The sequence below is a fragment of the Strix aluco genome, chromosome 1, assembly GCF_031877795.1.
Source record: "Strix aluco isolate bStrAlu1 chromosome 1, bStrAlu1.hap1, whole genome shotgun sequence".
Taxonomy (NCBI): Eukaryota; Metazoa; Chordata; class Aves; order Strigiformes; family Strigidae; genus Strix; species Strix aluco.
Genome location: NC_133931.1, coordinates 121148104 through 121166212, shown reverse-complemented (window position 1 = coordinate 121166212; position 18109 = coordinate 121148104). Strand labels below are relative to the sequence as shown.

Below are 18109 nucleotides of genomic sequence, written 5' to 3'. Positions count from 1 at the left end.
ACAGTCCAAGGCAGCTGTCGGTGACAGTTCATGTGAATGTAAACACTTGCCACTTAGGAGCTCACACTGCAAAATCAGGCCAGTCAAAGTGAGGCTGAACATGTGATTTTTTGGTAAAAGCTTCAAAATGAATTGTCACATGTTTTGGGCCCCCAGAATGCTAGGGTTTTTTTAATTACATCTGCTACAGGGTTGCTTATACTGAAAAAAACATTGAAGTTCAAGGTAGTGGTGAAAATAAGGGACCTTGACTACTGTATGGAGGACATATTCAAAGTTTAGACTGACTCTGTAACCTTCTGTTTATATTCTTAATACCGAGTAGAGTCTTGTGCTTTTCCCAAAAGTGCAGAAGTGCTGTGGCCCATTTACTACTGACAGTGTATAGTCCTTCAGTGAAAAGATAGAGAAACTAGGATTTTCTTAACAGCAAATGTTATGTTGGATGTAATGGGAGGAGAAAATGGTTTGAGTTCTAATTACAGAACTTGTTGCTTTAATGTAGGTAATTAAAATTAGAAAGACTAATGCTGATTTTTTTTTTAAATAGGAAATGAAAATTAATTAACTTTAAAAAGTGTTTTGAAAAGAGATCTATAATTTAGAAATAACACTTAAACATTAGTTCTGTAACTTTGTATCTAATGTAAATGCCTATTCTCTTGTGATCTGTTACAGGCTCTTAAGTACTCATCCAAGAGTCACCCCAGTGGTGGTGATCACCGTCATGACAAGATGCGAGACACCACAGATCCTTCACCACCAAATAAAATGTTGCGGCGCTCTGATAGCCCTGAAAACAAATATGGTGACAACACAGGGCACAGTAAAGCAAAAAGTGTGCATACTCACAGAGTTAGAGAGAGGGATGGTGGTGAGTTATCTTTAATTAACCTTTATTTAAGCAATTACTAATTTGTCATAAATATTAAAATTTAGCTATTACCACTCAGGTGATGAGAGTGTTACACTAAATGTGCCTTGTACTGTGCTTGGAAGACTGCAGTGAAAACAAAGTGCAAGTTTCATTGGAAGCAATCATTTAGGCATTGTAACACTAATTTTCTTATTTTTACAGGTATGGTGGTTTTTCTTACAACCACAAAGATTAAATAGACTTTTTTTTTTTATATCTGGTATGTCTCTTACTTTAGACATACTAAAACATTTGATAACATGAAATAGTATTCTGGATTTTTCACTAATAATAAATATGAGCTGTTTTAGAGACTTTTTTTTTTTACTAACTTTGTGTTATGTGTGCTATACTGTGTAGTTATGTACTTCATAGATTGAACCCCATAAGAAATGCAAAAAAAGCTTCTTCATATTTAGCTGCTGTGTAGAACTCTTTAACAGTCAGAAAAAGATAATCAAAGGTAGCACTTACTAGAGCCTGTCTTGACAGGAGCTTAGAGAAGAATGTTCACAGTCAAGTCAGCCTCCTGTGTTTTTACAGGATATTACAGGCAGTAGTAATATCCCCAGTATTTTTAACTGATACTGTTTTTTACCCCTGCTTCCTAGAAAAAGGAAAGAGTAGGGTTTTCAATTTAGTAAAAAATGGTAACAGTTGCAGTTTAGAAAATCCTGGTTACTGACTTAATTTGGAAGCATGTTTTCTGTTTTGTAAGTACTGTATTCAGTCTTTGTACTGAGTTATGAAGTACATAAGTAGAGAACTTAGAACTTTAAATCAGTGCTTCTTTGATCTATATAAAGTTAATTTGTGATGTACAGATATATTTATTGCTGCACTATTTTAACTTAGTATAACAGTTAAAGTAAAATAAAATGTCTGTAAGTACCTTTTAGGAAATACTAGTTCCACACCACAAATATGTTTATGATACCTGAGTGTTCTTACAGTTTCTATTTGTTTTTCCTTCTTTGGATTAACACAGAGGCTTTGTAGACTACTGATAATGCAATATAATTGTGTAGATGGGTTATAAAAACATGCATCTTTTGTTAGTACACTGATTTTCATTATTTCTGATCATACTTGAAAGTGTGGTAGTCTCAGAATTAAATGCATGTGCAAGGCCAGTAGGCTGCTATTCTGTGCTACTTTTCAGGACACAAAGGTGTCCTCTCACTTCCTGTTCACCTGTCCAAAGATACTCGTCCTACATACTCATGCAGTTCTGCTTAGTTTTGCTAAAATCAGTAATTCTTTCTGCTTCAGTGGAGTGACAGTTAGTGGAGTTATGCATATATGAAAAGATCTGGAGGGTGAGGCTCTGTACAGGAAGCATATTTGCTTATTTGTGTGTTGGAATTGTTTTTAAGATAGGAAAGACATTCTGAAGTTCTCACTGAGTCCAGCTGGATTTAATAGTTGGGGAATGACCTGAAGCATGAATGTATACAGTAACAATGCAGGAAGATGAATTATTTGTAGTTTTCTAAGTGGAAGGAACACTATCCCTCTGTACCTTCTCCTTCCTCAGGCTGTTAACACAGTGGAAATTTCATTTATTCTGATCTGAAAGTGGTCCTTTGCACATAATATGTTAATAGACTGGGAAAAGGAAGTTAGTCTTCAACAGTCTGAAGGAAATTACTAATTTTAAAAGATGAACATTTTTACTATTCCATGGAAATAAGAAGAGATTATTTTTTTTTTTGGTCGTGTTAGGTTAGTTTGGCCCCAGTTTCAGCTTTTTAAAATATATTCAAAACAACCAACGTTGCGTTAAATCCTGTGTATTGTATGTAGTAAACCAAAACTGAGCAGATGGGAGCAGGAGTTTATCGACTTTGTCTTACTGAATCTTTCTGTCAGTATGAATTGAAGGTAGGTGTTAGAATATAGGTGAAATGCGGTGGTATTACGGCTATTTGCATATTGCTAATATGCAAAAGACATAATCTGATAATCTACCATGTTCTCTGTTTGTTGAAATACACTGAGGTACTGGTTTATTGATACAGTATTCCCTTAGTTTTGCAATTACAGATACACAGTGGAAAAAAGAAAAAAAGACATTTTAAAAAATGCTAAAATTTTTCATTGAAGTCCTAATACGACTGAAGAGTACTAATTGGCTTTCATGCTACTGTAGTTTTCTGGCTTGTTTTCTTTTTACATTCTTCTGAGGGCGGAAAAAAAAGTGGGGTTTTTTGGTAATTGCTGTGCATTTCGTTATTTTAAAATCAGTGGTGCTTTATTTGGAACTACTACAAAGGTGTTATTGCCTTCCTGTGATCTAGATGAACTTAACAAAACAAACCTCATTGAAAAATCTCCAGTATTTATTTTCCCAAATGGCATTAAAGTCCCAAACAAACAATCTCTTTTTCTCTCATCCTTTAGAAAACAAAACAGAACAAAAATATGGAGTATTACTGCTGAACATAAAGCTGAATTAACCTGATCTCTCCCTTTTAAGTCAATGTTTAAAAAGTCACTCTTACATATCTCTTAGTGATTTTTTGCTCCGAAGTGAAATGGGAAGATTCACTGGTGTAGCATGCTGATACTTGGGACTCAGTCATGACTGGTTCACTTTTTCATGGTAAAGACAACTGGCTAAATGTCATTTAAAGATAAGTGTATACATATAAAATGCAAGAGCTATAATTAGATTGAAAATGAATAACTCAGAAATGGTAGAACCTCCCTCTGCAAATACCTTTGGTACCTGTTTAAAGGTATTTGTTGTTACAGCTTATTTTTGTAATATTCATGGCAGAATCTTTTGTGTTTGTAGAACTGTAATCCACGGTAAGAAATTCAATTGCTTTCAATTAAGGTTTTAAAATGTGTGCTATGGGTAAGCCCTCCATACTGATACAGTGCAAACAAAGCGTTTTTCAAAGTTGCTTACTTCATGATTTCTGTAGAAAGAGACTACATACAGAGATCGTTTCTCTGGAGAGAGACTTCCAAGTTTACCTAACTAACCAAGTTTACTAAACATCGTAGAGTACTTGCAAGTTTTTGTCAGGTCCCTGGTTTCCAAAGAGTACTTGTACATCCAGCATAATAAAAACTGCAGTGACTTTGTTCTTGCTTTCAGGTCCTTGTGCATGGGGACATTGTCTATGTATGCAAGTGTTTAAAACATAATGAACAGCTACCCCCCTCAATGCATCTCTTATTTATAGGTCAGCTGCTATAGGCAAGTGGGGAGTTTGAAGAGATTACGGGGTCTTATGAGACCAACTCAAGTGTGAAGTTCCTTAACAGTAACAAATAGGGACTTAAAGCTAGCATTGTTTACAGGGAATAGAACTATGAAGGGCCTTGTGGATGTTGAAAAGTGTTTCCACTGAAGAAAAAAGGGAAAGTACAAAGGTTTGAGGTGCTCATGCTTGAGGATGGACAGACTGAGAGCGCAGATGATCCTTGTAGGTCTTTTTTAAATGCATAAATGAGGTGATATTGGTGTACAGGAAAGAAAACAAAGAGGTTGGGTAAGTAGGGTAGCTTTGGGAATGCTGTAAGGGAGATATTTAGGAGTAAAAATAGCAAGATGCAACCTTTGGTGAAAAAGGGAGAAGGATGTTTCTTTGTACTTTGGTGTATGGAGCAGAGTGACTGACTAAGATACCTAGTAGAACTTTGTGAAAAAAAGGTTAGTTCAGTTAAGCCACGTGTATGCAGTTGTTTCTTATTGTGAAGAAAATACTGAGTGTTTTGCTGCATTTATGTTTAAGAGACTTTGAAAATGTATGTTTGCTTCATGCCATGATCTTACTGAATTGTTTAAAATAACAAATGGAGAGCATTAATATACACAGCATGAAATCTCTTGCTGGATTGTGTTCTGTGTAGGCTATTTTAATGAAATTTGATTATAACTTGCGATATTTAAATTCCAAAATATAACTGAACTTTTGTAAATGTTTCTTTTGCATGTTTTTTTTTAATTGGCAATTAAGAATACTGTCAATGACCACTGCTGTTGACTGTAATACAGTTCTAAGATTCAAAATCCTACTGCTGTTAGAGACGGAATGGAATATTTTAAATCATGAGTTCCTAGTTTTATCAAAGTAGTGGTGGGAGCTTCTGTCATGAAGTGTTGGCTTGCTTTGTTTCCAGTGGTTCCTGAAGGAGTTCAGAGTCCTCATAGCAAAGGGACAGTGAACAGCTGGAAACAGAGCGCTAGCTTTTCTTTCATGTCTTAGCAACCCTAGCAGTAGAGAAGGACAGGAGGCTAACTGCTGATTAAATTAGCATGATCATTGACCAGCAGTCAGAAATAAACGGAGGTGTTGTGGTGGGTACAAGAGAGTGGAAGCTGCCTGGGCAATGTACATTGGAAACAGGAAATTGCAGAGTAGGTGGAAAGAGGGTAGTCTGAGAGTAATGAAGCACAGCGAAGGGTTGAGGAAGAAGTTGGAATAGATTCTATTTAGTTAGTATTAGCTGCTGTTAATGTTCAAGTAATTATTCATTACTATGAAAACTGTTTCCTCACTGTAACTGTATGATCAAAGCTGGGATGAGAGAAGTCTATGATCACAAATGAGAGTAGGCTCTCCATGAAACATGCTTCGAACACAACACGCACACCCCCCAACATCCAAGTGTAAAATAGGTGATTCATTCCCCTGTTCCTTGAACCTTGGCTGTTTGGATGGTTCTAAAGGAGGTGGGGTTTGGTGGTTTGTTTGTGTTTGAAGGTAAATACAATTGCTTCCAGTACCGTTCACCTCTTAGAAGCTTTTCTCTGGATTAAAAAAAAAAAAAAAAGATGGAAAAGTAGATTTCTGTGGTTTTCTAATTTTGATAAAAGCTTTCTTTCAAGTCTTACTAGTGCTAGTACCTTCAGCTGGGGGGTTGTTAATTTTAAGTTTGATTTAAAAGTTTAGTAGTTTTGGATAGAAAATAGCTTTACATTTACTCAATATATTTGGCAATGTTTCTGAAATGAGATTTTGCTGGATCAGTTGAATAATCATTTTTTTTATATTACTCTGCTGTGAGGATCTCTAATAGAAAAGAAATTGGGAAGTATGTGATCGTAGAATCCCAGTAAAGGATATAACTTGTGTATGTACTTTTTAAATTTTGAGGTTTAGAATGTTAATGTTCAAAATTATTTTTGAAAAGTAGCTGCAAAGCTTGGTTTTAAAAAACGTAGGACAGAAGATATGGAAACCTGATTTGATATTACTGATATTAGGAAAGAATTGTGATATCAATATGATCATATTAAATGCTAAGTCTTTATGCATTTAGGTGGGTGGAATTCTCTGTGTTTCTTTTCATGAAACTCAAGTATCTGATGTAGGTTGTGAGAGTAAAGATGTATTTGTGGGAGACTTTATCTGAAGTGGAAGCTGCAGCAAATGGCAATAAGCAGTGCTGTTTGTTTGTAACCTATTGCTACAGCCACTTCCCAAAATACATTGCTGTTAGGATGGTGACATTGGGAACTTCCAATTTCACTTACTACTCTTACTTTTTTCTGTTCGCCAGTGTATAAAATACACATTTGTAAATAGGTCCTCTGAAGGTTTCCCCTTAAGGTTGATCTGTTTAAGGAAATGTGTATCTTTAAGTGTTACAAGAACTCATAAATGTAATTTTTGGATTGCAAGAGTAACATGTTCAAGTCAGTGTAATAGCTAGACCTAGTAAGCTTTTGTATGTAAGCTTATTTTATGTTTTGGAAAAGGGAAAATACTGGCTATATACAAGATTTGTTAAATTTGCTTATCTTTGGTACACAAGCTAATTGTAAGAGAATGATTTTTATTTAGCATTATGCTTTCTTAACATACGCTTCTAGCTTCTGACTTTGCAGAAATGGAATGTGCAGCTTATTAAACTTGTACTTTTGGGTTGCTTTTCTGAAGGTGAAAAGCAATGAAGACTCAGTTTCTGATGAGCTGATGACTGCTAGGCCATAGTAAAGATAGCAGTTTGTAAATTATGTATCTTTTTTTTTTTTACTGGGATTACTCTATTCTCTAATGGCCCCCGATTAAGGTTAGTTCCTTAACCACTGTTTGGGACGCAGCTGCTTTCTAAGAAGAGAAACATTGTTTATTGACCATTTACATTTGTTTTCCCTGCTGTTTCTACCTCTTCTATGTAAAGTATTGAGTAAGCCAAATATCATTAATACTGTGCAGAACTTGGAAGAGAAGACTCTGCCTCTGTTTTCACTGAGAGAGAAGGTAATGCTGTAATAATTTTGCTGTGGAAAACAGTAATTTAATGGCACCAACTTGCAGTGTTAACTACGTTTGTTTATGAAGTCAGGCTTTTATACAGTTTCATAGGCGCTTCCAGGGGAAAGCCTGTCAACGTACAACGAAATCGTTCCTTATATAGTTCTTCAGTAAGGAAGAAAATTGTACTGGCAATGAAAGGCAGTTCTCAACACTGATGCTTCTAAGCTTATGCTTTGTCAGTAGTTTGTTGTAGTGTAAAAATGAATAGTGCTTGTAAAGAGAGAAGTATTTCTTTATATTGAGTAAGACTGTTATCCTCTTAATATTTTCTCTTGGATTGTGAAGGTGTCACCAAACTTTGTTGTACTTGACTGTAGGTGTTCCCTGCTGTAACTTCAGTATTAGAAGATTCTGTTTCCTTTCTTGAAGACCTTAAACAGACTTCCTAGATTTAACAATAAAACTACCCTAGAAAAAGCATGTAAGTTGACTAGTTGTTCTGTCATCCCAATAATATTTTGCTAGTATTAAAAGAATGCTGTTTAGTTCTGGGCTTCTTTTACTTGTTTTACATGTTTTATGCAGGTTTGCTTTTTTACTAAAGTAGCGTGGCTTTCCATTTGAAAGAACTAGCCTAATTGTACAGGGAATTCATGTCTAGATTTTGACGTGAACCTGTATCCCTTCAGTACTACTGCTAAAAAATCCTAACCAGAGCAATTGTGGCTTACCAACTTTTTACTGAATATTTTATCCCTTTTCTGAAATCAGAGTTTTCTGCCTGGAGTTGTAGGCACAGGGAGTAAGCTTGGAATTGTACTGTAGACTAAAACTCTTATTTATTGAAATTTTTGTTGGAAGTATTTCTTTGTGAAACAATATTTTGAAACTCATTCATATGTAGTAAGTGGAAAGTGCATGGTAATGAATATATAGGGAACAAAATTGCATCAATTTCTGAAGTGTAAGCTTCTAACATAAATTGCTGATCCTGTAAATTTTAAACACTTTCTAAATTATTCAGAGACATCTCTTGAAGCTGACACTCACCTGTTTTACTGCTGCAAACAGTTTTTTCTCAGACCTTCAACAGCAAAAAAACCATGAACAGTGAAATAGCCTCGAATTATCCTACATATGCTTTTGCATCCTTCCTTTTCCTCTTGGGCAGTGTTTAATTTTTCTCCCTACTTTCAAGCTTGCAAAGCAAGATGCATGTTTTAAGGCACAAATTGTACTTGCCTGCTGACTAGAAGTAGACTCCTGGAGCAGTGTTCAAGAACAATGTCCAGTTGGAAAGTCTGTCCTCGCAAGTTACTGGAAAGGGAAATAAATTTTTGAGCAGATGACTGACGAGACCTCACTATTCACTCTTTTTATGAGATAGGTTAAGAGATGTCTGGTAAGCTTTTGTGGCCTTGACTTATGTTTCCATGCATGCAGCAATGTTATATTGTGTTTGAAATGAATGGAAAACAAGAGGCCTAAAGACCTTTGTTGATTAGGCCCCATAGTACTTTGGGATAATCGTTCTGTTCCTTACTGTGACTACTATAATGAGAAGAGCTGCAAAGGAACTGTATGTCAAAGTTTAAGGTGGTAGTTTTTTCTGCCCCAGTTTTAAAATATAACTTATTTTGTTTCTACAGCAGAGGTATGATAAAAATGTTAATATCCTGCTTTTGTCATCACTCAAAAAAAAGAGATGTAATGCAGTATTAAAGTGTTTCATGACAAGGGCAAGGCAGTCAGAAATATGAACAATTAGTTTCCAGAGCTAAATTCCTAGTGTTTGAGGGGCAGTAAGAATCTTCATGACGTTTTTATTCTGTCTAAACTTTTATCATTAATTTTCTGATACATGTCAACTAACTTCTTTGACCTGCTATCTTGGGTAGACATGAAATAGGTGATTCTTAGCCACTGAAATATTTTGAGATCTTCAACTAAGAAAACATTGTTTACATTGTATGTTTTACAGATCAAAAACTGGTAACTGATAGATGCCAAAAATATAAAACTTGTGATCATCAAATAAGCCGATTTTATTTTATTTTAAAAAATGTGCATGGATTTGCTCTTGGACCTAAGTGATAACATTTTTTTCTCTACAAGGAAGAAATGGTAGGATCATTCATACACTATCAGTAATTTGAGACTGAATGGCAAATAAGAAAAGCTGTTCACCAGTACAGAGCTAGTTAAGTTATGCAAAAGTGAAAATGCTAATTAATCTACAGGAACATGTAAAAGTGGTCCACTGTGTAAAAAGTTACAGGAAAGAGATTACAGGAAGGAGTGTAAGACTTTACAGAAAGCAGATACTGTTCAGAGGGATGACTCTTAAAACAGACATGAAACTCATACACAATTAAGAGCATAAATATTGAGTGCAGTGTTAGCCAGAAAGTATAGATGATCAGAGGAATATCAAGTAGGACTAGAGAGATTATCTCATGGTGCTAATGTGACAGCTACTGGAATATGGTCTCTGTTTTGATTCTCACAGTTCAGAAAGTATGCAGAACCACAGATTTTCAGAGGAAAGGCAAGAAAATGACTGCAATTGAAACTCATGCATTAGAAGGAGAGACTTGAAGAGCTCTTGGTATAGTTACAAAGAAAACATTAAGAGTTTATTTTATTTATAATTACAGGGAAAAGAAACGGCATGCATACAGGTTCTTGAATGTTGCAAACGAAGGTGCAAGATTCCGTTAGCTTAACCTAAATACTCAGACAATAGAAATTTGGCACCATCTTTAATGTCGTTAGTAACAGTTGGAGTGAATTACTGTGATGATTTTTGCAGGGGTGGAAGTTTTGAAACTGGATCACTTAAAGACAGTTTTTTAAGGTTTGCTTCATGCAGAAAGTTTCACTAGCTGATCAGAGGTCCAGTGATAATAATGTGAATATTTCTAGTGTAAATGTTGTAGATTGGTGGACTTCAGATTGGAAGGGATTAAAAATTGTTAATTTCTAAGTAGCATTCCTGTGATAACTTTCTTTTTCCCCAAGTGTTCAATCTTGGCTCACGTCACCTGAGGTTTATGAACTTGTGAATATGTTTCCTATTGCATTGATGGATCTATTGGCAGTAGAATTCAGTATTTGCAGGTGCTTGCTGCACTGGTACAGTTTTAAGTTTTGTGTGCTTTATCAGTGCATACTTTTTCTTTAGGAGCAGCTATTCTAAAACCTCTTTTTAGGATTGAATGTAATCTAGATGATGTGATCTCTGAAATTTCTTACTATCTAAATTGTTCAAAATTTACCGCAGTTAAGTACAGTTTATACTGGACTTAGTACGTAGAGTGTATTTCTTCAGAGATGATTGCATACTTCCATTTCAACATAGGCTTTTGGCGTTTTCCCAAATGATATATACATTTACCAGATTGGATTTGTTGGCCGTAGTTTGATAGTTTGTTGGCCATAACTACGCAGCTTCATCTAGCTGGACAGTATCTTGAGTATCTTAAAATTTCTTTGCTGTCTTATATTTGCAGAATTTGCATATGACAGAATGTAATTTTCTTCTTAATTTTCTTGTTTTCTTTGCCAGAAGAATGTGTTACAGAAAGGATGACATGCTTGTCTCACATGCTTTTTAGTGTGATTTATAAGGCCTTTCCCTTCCTCCCTCACTGCCTCCCAGTATACATCTGATTTCAAAGTTAAATTTGTTAATAGAAAGTTGGATAGTAATTGTTTGTTTCTGTATGTAGAGATTTCTCTTTGGGATAGAGAAATGCTGTACTCCTTAAACTCATCATGTATAGATGATGTTTATGCAGGATAACATGAAGTGGATTTAGAGAATAATGAAGCTAAAATTATCTTTTTTTTCCCTTCCCTCAATAGTATGGGGTTACATTTGAAAGCTGGTTTAGGTTTATCAAATTCTGTTGTTTCCATTTCCACATCTTATTTACTGCACTTAAGGTTTTAGTTTAAGTGCACTGAGAATTAAAACAGATTTAGAATCTGTTGTCTGAATTCTGATACAGAAGTTTTCACTCAACGGAAATTATTATTGTGTCTTGCAGAACTTCTTGAAGAGCTGTGTTACAGGCAGAAAGAACTTGTAACATTTATTAAATAAAGCTTTCCTTTAAATAGTCAACAGCCTTTGCCAGGACAGCTTTCAAGTATATGATAATAAAGTCAAGCTACACAATGAATTAACCAGATGAAACTGTAGTCAGTTTTTTTTTCTTGCCTCCATATGAAGTCTGCTGACCTATCTGGATATTTTTCTTGTAATTCATTTGGACCATAAAGGAAGCAGAGAGACTTAACTGGACATAGGGCAAGGGCTTGACGGTGACACCTGGTTCCTTGCTATGCATTTTTCTGATTCCTGTCCTTGGCTTTGAATGTGAGAAACAGATCTGGGCTTAGAGACTAAGACGGCTACAGGATGAGACGAGAAGTAGGATAAACTAGGTTACTTCTGCTCATATAAAGATTAAACCTGTTTTATTTAAATCTTAAATAAGCCAATATTGAATGGAAATCAGTCACAGATCCGTTTTGCAGTAATTTTACTAACATTCTGAATAATAATAAACAAAGTCTGATCATGGTTGAACTAGTATAGCTTCTTACTGGGGAGAAAATATAAAGGAATTTAAAAGAAATTTGTTAAATTACATTTTCCTATTTTTAAAATATTTGTGATATTTTTTAAAAATGCAAAAAATCTGTATGTTATGAAATGTTATGGAAATATTGTGTCACTTTTTATGTTCGTTAGAAAATGTTAGCTGCATGTGTTTGATCAGTTCATACCTTCTCTGGTTTTAGGAGGCAGTGGTTGAAGGCATATGATTTTGTGGCTCAGGAAATTCCTACTATAAAATCAGTGTGGGTTGTTGTTTTTGTTGGGGTTTTTTTTGTGTGTGTGTGTTTTTGTTGGGATTTTTTTGTGGGTCCAGTTAATTTGATAATATGAAAGTCCTTCTTACCATTTTCTTTCTTTTAGGGAGTTGATGTAGCTACTCAAAGTGTAAACAAAAATGGCTCATCTGTGCCTCCTCATGGGCAGGTATTAAAACCCCAAATGCTGCCCTGTTTATTTGGGAAAGACTAGAGCTTGGAGGCACATCTTCTTTTACACGTGTGTAGAGCTCAGCTAATAGAAGTTTCCACATAGTAGGTCCTGAAAGGGGAATGATGTTGAATCACTTGGATAAATTAAAAGGAAGAAAATGTATTTAACTGTGTCATCTTTTTATGTGTTTTTTTAATCCCAAATACCATGCATCTTGAATTTACTACTACTTTCTATCTTCCCTTGAAGAGTGTACTTCAAAACTGGCACTGTCATGACTCTGTAGAGTTGTTTTGTGTGAGAAGCTGCCTAGCAGAGAAAAGCTTGTGAAATTATAAACTCTGAACATGCAGATTTCTGCAGAAACAAAATGCAATCAGCTAATACTTAAAAATATTTGTTAAAATATACTTTTTCTTTAGCAAAACCTTGAATAATTTCTGGCCTGTTCAGTGAAGTGAGAGCTTCAAATTTATTCTCTTAACTGTACCTAAAGATTTGAAAAGATTACAGTGATTTTGATTTTGACAGTAGTGCTCTTTAATTTGCTTATTCCAGAAATCTGAAGATCAGCCTTTTTGTTAAAACATCATTTGAAAAAGTATCCATAGTAATGGGCATGTTGCTATTAGACTTTACTAGAATCAAACTAAGTTATTGTGTTAAATTGCCAGTATTGGTGCTTTCTTATGGAAAAGACCTCAGCATGGTTAAACTTCTCAAAAAATTCCTCCTGCCCCTCTTTCAAATCTGTTATATCTGTTGCTGTAAGAATTTCAGTATTGCTAGTAGGATTATTTTTTTAAGCTTCTTTTTTTAAGAAAAATTTTCTGTATTTCACTATATTATCATAGAAATCTGCTATATTTAAGCATGTTGGGCTTTCCGAAAATACTTTTAAGGTGCAATATTTACAGCTCCATCCCAGTTACACAGATTAGTTCCTCTCCCTTGGTTTCCTAGATTTCTTAAATATCATGCTGGTTTATGTCCTACAAAGCAACACTCTTTGTCAGTGCTTTCCTAGGTAGATTTGTTACTGAGTTTGTTAGAGTAACAGTTACAAATCATTCATATCTATCAGTAGCAAAAACAGGGAAAGGAAATTATGATCTGCATGGCTCATCTCATTTATTATGTTTCAAACATACCTATTCACTCCCAAATGTGGAAAAAAACCCAGTACTTTTTTTGTTAAGGCATGTAATTATAAATAATGCACACTTGTGCATAAACTCTTCTGTACAAATTAGGAAATGTTACCTATTTCTTTTCTGCTGTGTTTATTTCACATAGTTAAGTTGTTCTGGATGATGCTGTGTTCATGTCAGGTGTCCCCCTTGAATAACATCGGTGGGAGTTCAGATCTCTTCTAGTTAAGTAGTTTGAGTGGTTAGCTCATGCAGACAGACACCTGCCACTGACAGGTTAACGTACACTTAATTTTCAAAACCCCTCATTCCTTTTGAAAGAGTACTATTTCTACTTGATTTAATATGAGAGTTAATATGATCCTCTTCAAATTCAAGTAGTGTAAAGTTCACCTCTTTACTGGCAAAACTCTGCCTATGCTAATGATTGCAGTCTCTGTATAGTCCTTTGGAGAGTGTTTACTTAACTAGGGAAATAAAATGAGTCACTCAGGCAACCAGACAATTGTAAAATAGATGTTCAGTTTGTAAACATAACTTTAGCTTTTGTAGAGGGGCATATTTTCCTCTAGTAAGGAAATTCCAGGAAAGACCAGTTGAATTTTAAGTAAGTATTTAAGAACTGTTTAATGGGAAGAGGGAAGAATTGTTGCCTATTGTGCTTTAGATATTTGAAAACCCTATTGCATAATACCTTTATTAAACTGAGCTAAACATCCAGCCTGAAACTATAGCTGTGAATCCATCGTATTAAAACCACAACACTATATATATTAATTCTTAGGTCTATCCTTGCTTGCCATTTCCCTTCCCACCCCAAGCCCTTGGGCCAGCATTCCTTTTTTTTTTCATGAAGAACTTCTGTGCGGCAGAAATTGATTTGACTTGGGGTTTTTTCAGAGTGTTATTAGATCTCTTCTTTTCAGAAACAATTCCCAGTTGAAGATTAAATAAGCATAAAATGAAAATCTGTATACTAGTTGCATATTTATACTGTAACAAATATATGTGTAGCATAGGATGTCCTGGACTGAAAGTAGTTTGTCTGAGCCTAATCGTTTCACAGGTTATCATGTAAAAGACTATTGTGCAATTGCTGCTTCTAATACTAAATATTTTAAAGTTAGCTTGCTCGTTTGTGATGAGTTACTAACAAATTCATGGATATTGCTGTAGTCTTAGAAGAGAAGCAAAGTTCTCTCCAACTGGCAAATATTAATAGCGTTTAAGGAGTGATCTTGTATTGAAGTGGAGTTTGGTTCTTGTCAGATAGGGTTATTGAGTAGCTGGAGGATGAATAAGGCTTTCTCGTGTTAGCTTACAAAATAAAAATAGAAAAAAAAAAAAGAGTCAAAATTCTGCATGCCTTTGGAGGGTAGTCAAATTTGATGTATCTTGAGATATGAATTTGAGATAATGTGACTTGCAGTTAGTATTTTTAAGACACGTTTAAGAAGGGAGATACACAGTATCTTTTTTGTTCTTGCCCCTTTAATGTGGTTAGGCATTGATTCTGTCACAGCCTTTTTATTAAGGATATAAGTGTGATAGTTACATCTGTGACTAATCTTTTTGCAGGACTGCAGTAGTGTTTTGTAATAGGGACTCCTTTTTTAGTCTTTCTACACTCTCATGTACTTGTAGAGTTGTTGCTTCTATGGTGCATGCTCAGTTGAAATAAAGGGAACTTTTAAGGTGGGATTAAGGTTGCAAGCATTTGTCACTGCATAGCACTACCTGTGTTCAGAAAAAGCTGCAACTTCATGGTCCTTACTTTAAACTGAGTAATGGAAACTTTCCTGCAAGTTAATTTGTAAGTAATATTGTGTTCACGGAATCTTCTGCTTGAAGTTCTTTGTCCCCAGGAGACTATCCCCAAAACACTAAAATTGAGAGTTGCTAAACAACATGGCCTCGTTCATATAATCTTATTTTTGCTCGGAGGATTTTGTCAGGGAGATTAACTTGTCATACCTTGTTTGATTGATTGGAGCTTCTGAGTGGGAGTATGAATTTGGTGCTGTTGATACATAGAAAATGGAGGAGTAGTCTGAGCTGTATTCTGGCCGCTGCTTTTTTTTTTTTCCTCCTTTGTAAGCAGAAATTGTTTTTCATGACCCCGACTTTATTCAGACTTCTGTCAGTGATGACCAGTTTATGGTATCTCAGTCTTTCATAGTATTACTGTGCTGTTTGTAACCCTAAAACATTGGAAAACCCAGTTTTTAGAAAGTGTCTGCACGTAAGCAATTTCCATCTTGCACCACTGAGGTGTATGTTGTTAAGCATCAACACTTCTTCCAATGTCTTTGTTTTATGTGCTTTGGGAAGCTCCTTGAATGAATGCCTTGTGGCATCAACCCCACCCCCCAATGTTAAGGGCTTTGTTTATCCAGTTTTAGTAATGCTTAAGCCTAATATTCAGAAAACATTTGAGCATTTTTTAGTGTCTTGAGTTCTCTAGTTTTCCTTTGGTTTTGAGAGAAAAACTTTGTAAAATTGGAATAATCTACTGACATTTAATGTGTATCAGTGGTTGCAGAAATAGAGATTCAAGAGATCTGACAGAAGTGAATTTATTTTTTTGGTGATGTGCACTAAATATACCTTTACACACACTTTTTTCTATTAAAGCAAACAGTTTCTCCGTCTTTGTGGTAACTGCTTATTTATTATCAGGTGCTTAGTCATAAAGTTAGTTTCTACTTACGACCCTGTTTAAAAACCTTAATATACTTTATTTGACATAACCTGAAATCCCATTTGCACCTTTCTTGCTGTATTGATGTAGTGTAGTTATCTTTTGAGGAGGTATTAGACCAATCTGAGGCATGAACCAGTGGCAGACAGTCTTCTGCTCACTCTTTGGGTTGATCCAGATTGTGGCAGTATTGTTGTCCGAGGTAGGAGAGCGTATCGTTGCAGTGCTGTTAGACTTTCATTACCAAACTTGAATCTCTTAGTACTGTGTTACAGTATGTTCATGGGAGGGCTGTTCATTTGGGTTTCATGATGTATTGCTGGGGAGGGCTTGGAAGGGGGAAATTAAGTCTGTTGCCCATATACTGTGCTGATCCATGCTGGAGTTAAGATAACACCATTATTAGTTTGTGGTAAGGATTCTGGCTGTCGCTTTAACACTTTTCTGTGTCGTAATTAAAAAGCCCCATTCTGTATGAAGCTCTTATTTGAGGACAGAAGAACCTCTTGTGCACTCTCTTACACTGTATTAGAGATGTAAATGTTTTCTGGGCTACAGTCAAGAATGAAAGCATAGTTTGGCTTTATTCTCAACTACCTCTATTTTCTTTTTAGGGGAATGTCTCACTCAATACAAATGTGATAATGTTAATAAGTGTTGCAAGATTAAAAAGACTCTAAAATTGACTGTCATCAGTGATGCTGTAGCAGGGAGTTTGTTTTTTATTTAACACATTGAGATCTGCTGGAGTCATGAGCTAGACAGGAGTATGACTGTGTTGCTGAAGTTTATGTAGTACTTTCTCATATTTTCCATGGGTAAAGTTGGTAGCTGCTTTTTCAAGTCAATTGATCTCAAATAAAATAGGTGCCTTAGAGATGTTAAGCATTGTTGCTAGCATTTTTGTTATTAGGTGACCTGAACCGAAAGGGAGGAAATAGCAAATGTAAAACTGAATAATTTGTTGTCCACCTATAGTTCTCAATTTCACATAAATTCAACTTGTAGATTTCACTATGTTTAAAAGTATCTACTTCAGTAACCTTTGTGTCTTATCAGAAGGGTTTTAGAAGCTGGTTGGAACTTACTTTAATTTAGGAGAAATAGGCAAATTCTTTCAGATGATACTGCTTACTGCTCATCACAAATAAAGAATAAAGGTTTTTACAGGTGACGGTAAAATTATTTGTCCAATCTTTTGTTTATTTTTGGTTTAATGGTTGAGATATCAAGAAAACTGCTAATATACTGGTTTTCTTTGAAGAAGAAAGTTGGCAGGTATTTGTCCAGAGTGCAGTGGAAATGCACGCTTCATCCCTTAGGCTTTTTTGAAGGATATGACTTGGGACATTTGATCTTTCAGAAACTCAGTGGATTCGGTGGACCTTGTTCAGTGAATCTGATAATTTTCTAAGTTATGTATAAGTTCAAATGTTGCACTGCTGCTACAAGGTAGGCTGAGGGGAGGAAGAATACGACCCCAAAATTATTTAACTATTTTGCTGTAGCTGTAACAAGGGAAGGAGCAAACTAGAAGGGGATGGTTGGGCAAAAATAAGTTTATATCTGTTCTACCAATGAGTACAAACCAAGCTGTTACATCCATTTACAATGAAGTTCAATCCTAGGAAAACAGTGTGCCTGTTAGCTGCTGGAGTAGTAAATCCCTGAATTGTTATTTGAGAACTTGGAAGTTAGAATTTAATTTGAGCCATTTTAGTACTGTCCTTTGCTTTTCTTTTTGATGGGCAGATAACTGGTTTTCTTTCCAGAGCAGTTTGTACTGTTTGCCCTAAAATTAAACTTCAGTTTCTGAAATAAATTGAGCGGATCTAATTAAAAATAATAATGTAGGCAGAAGACAGTAAAATAGCAAGCTACTGTTACGTTATGCAATGTGTAAGATAAAATTTGAAGCTAATCTTTTTCATTTTAATAATCAGTAATATCTTGACATTCTTTGAGTATTTCATTAGTAAAACAAGACGAGTCCTTGATTTTCATTGGTTTACTGTTCCTGGCTTTTTCATTCTTGAGGTGTCATTTTCTTACTACTATTTT

General features: G+C 35.2%; 1 protein-coding gene across 4 annotated transcripts in view; it reads left to right on the top strand.

Annotated features, from left to right (window-relative positions):
* The window catches only part of WAC (WW domain containing adaptor with coiled-coil), a 63402-nt gene that overhangs the window by 1193 nt on the left and 44100 nt on the right, over positions 1–18109 (top strand). For all 4 annotated transcript variants that reach the window (XM_074833290.1, XM_074833281.1, XM_074833301.1 and 1 more), the window contains one exon: positions 679–874. In XM_074833290.1, coding sequence (XP_074689391.1) covers positions 679–874 — 196 coding nt within the window. The remainder of the gene's footprint in view (positions 1–678; positions 875–18109) is intronic.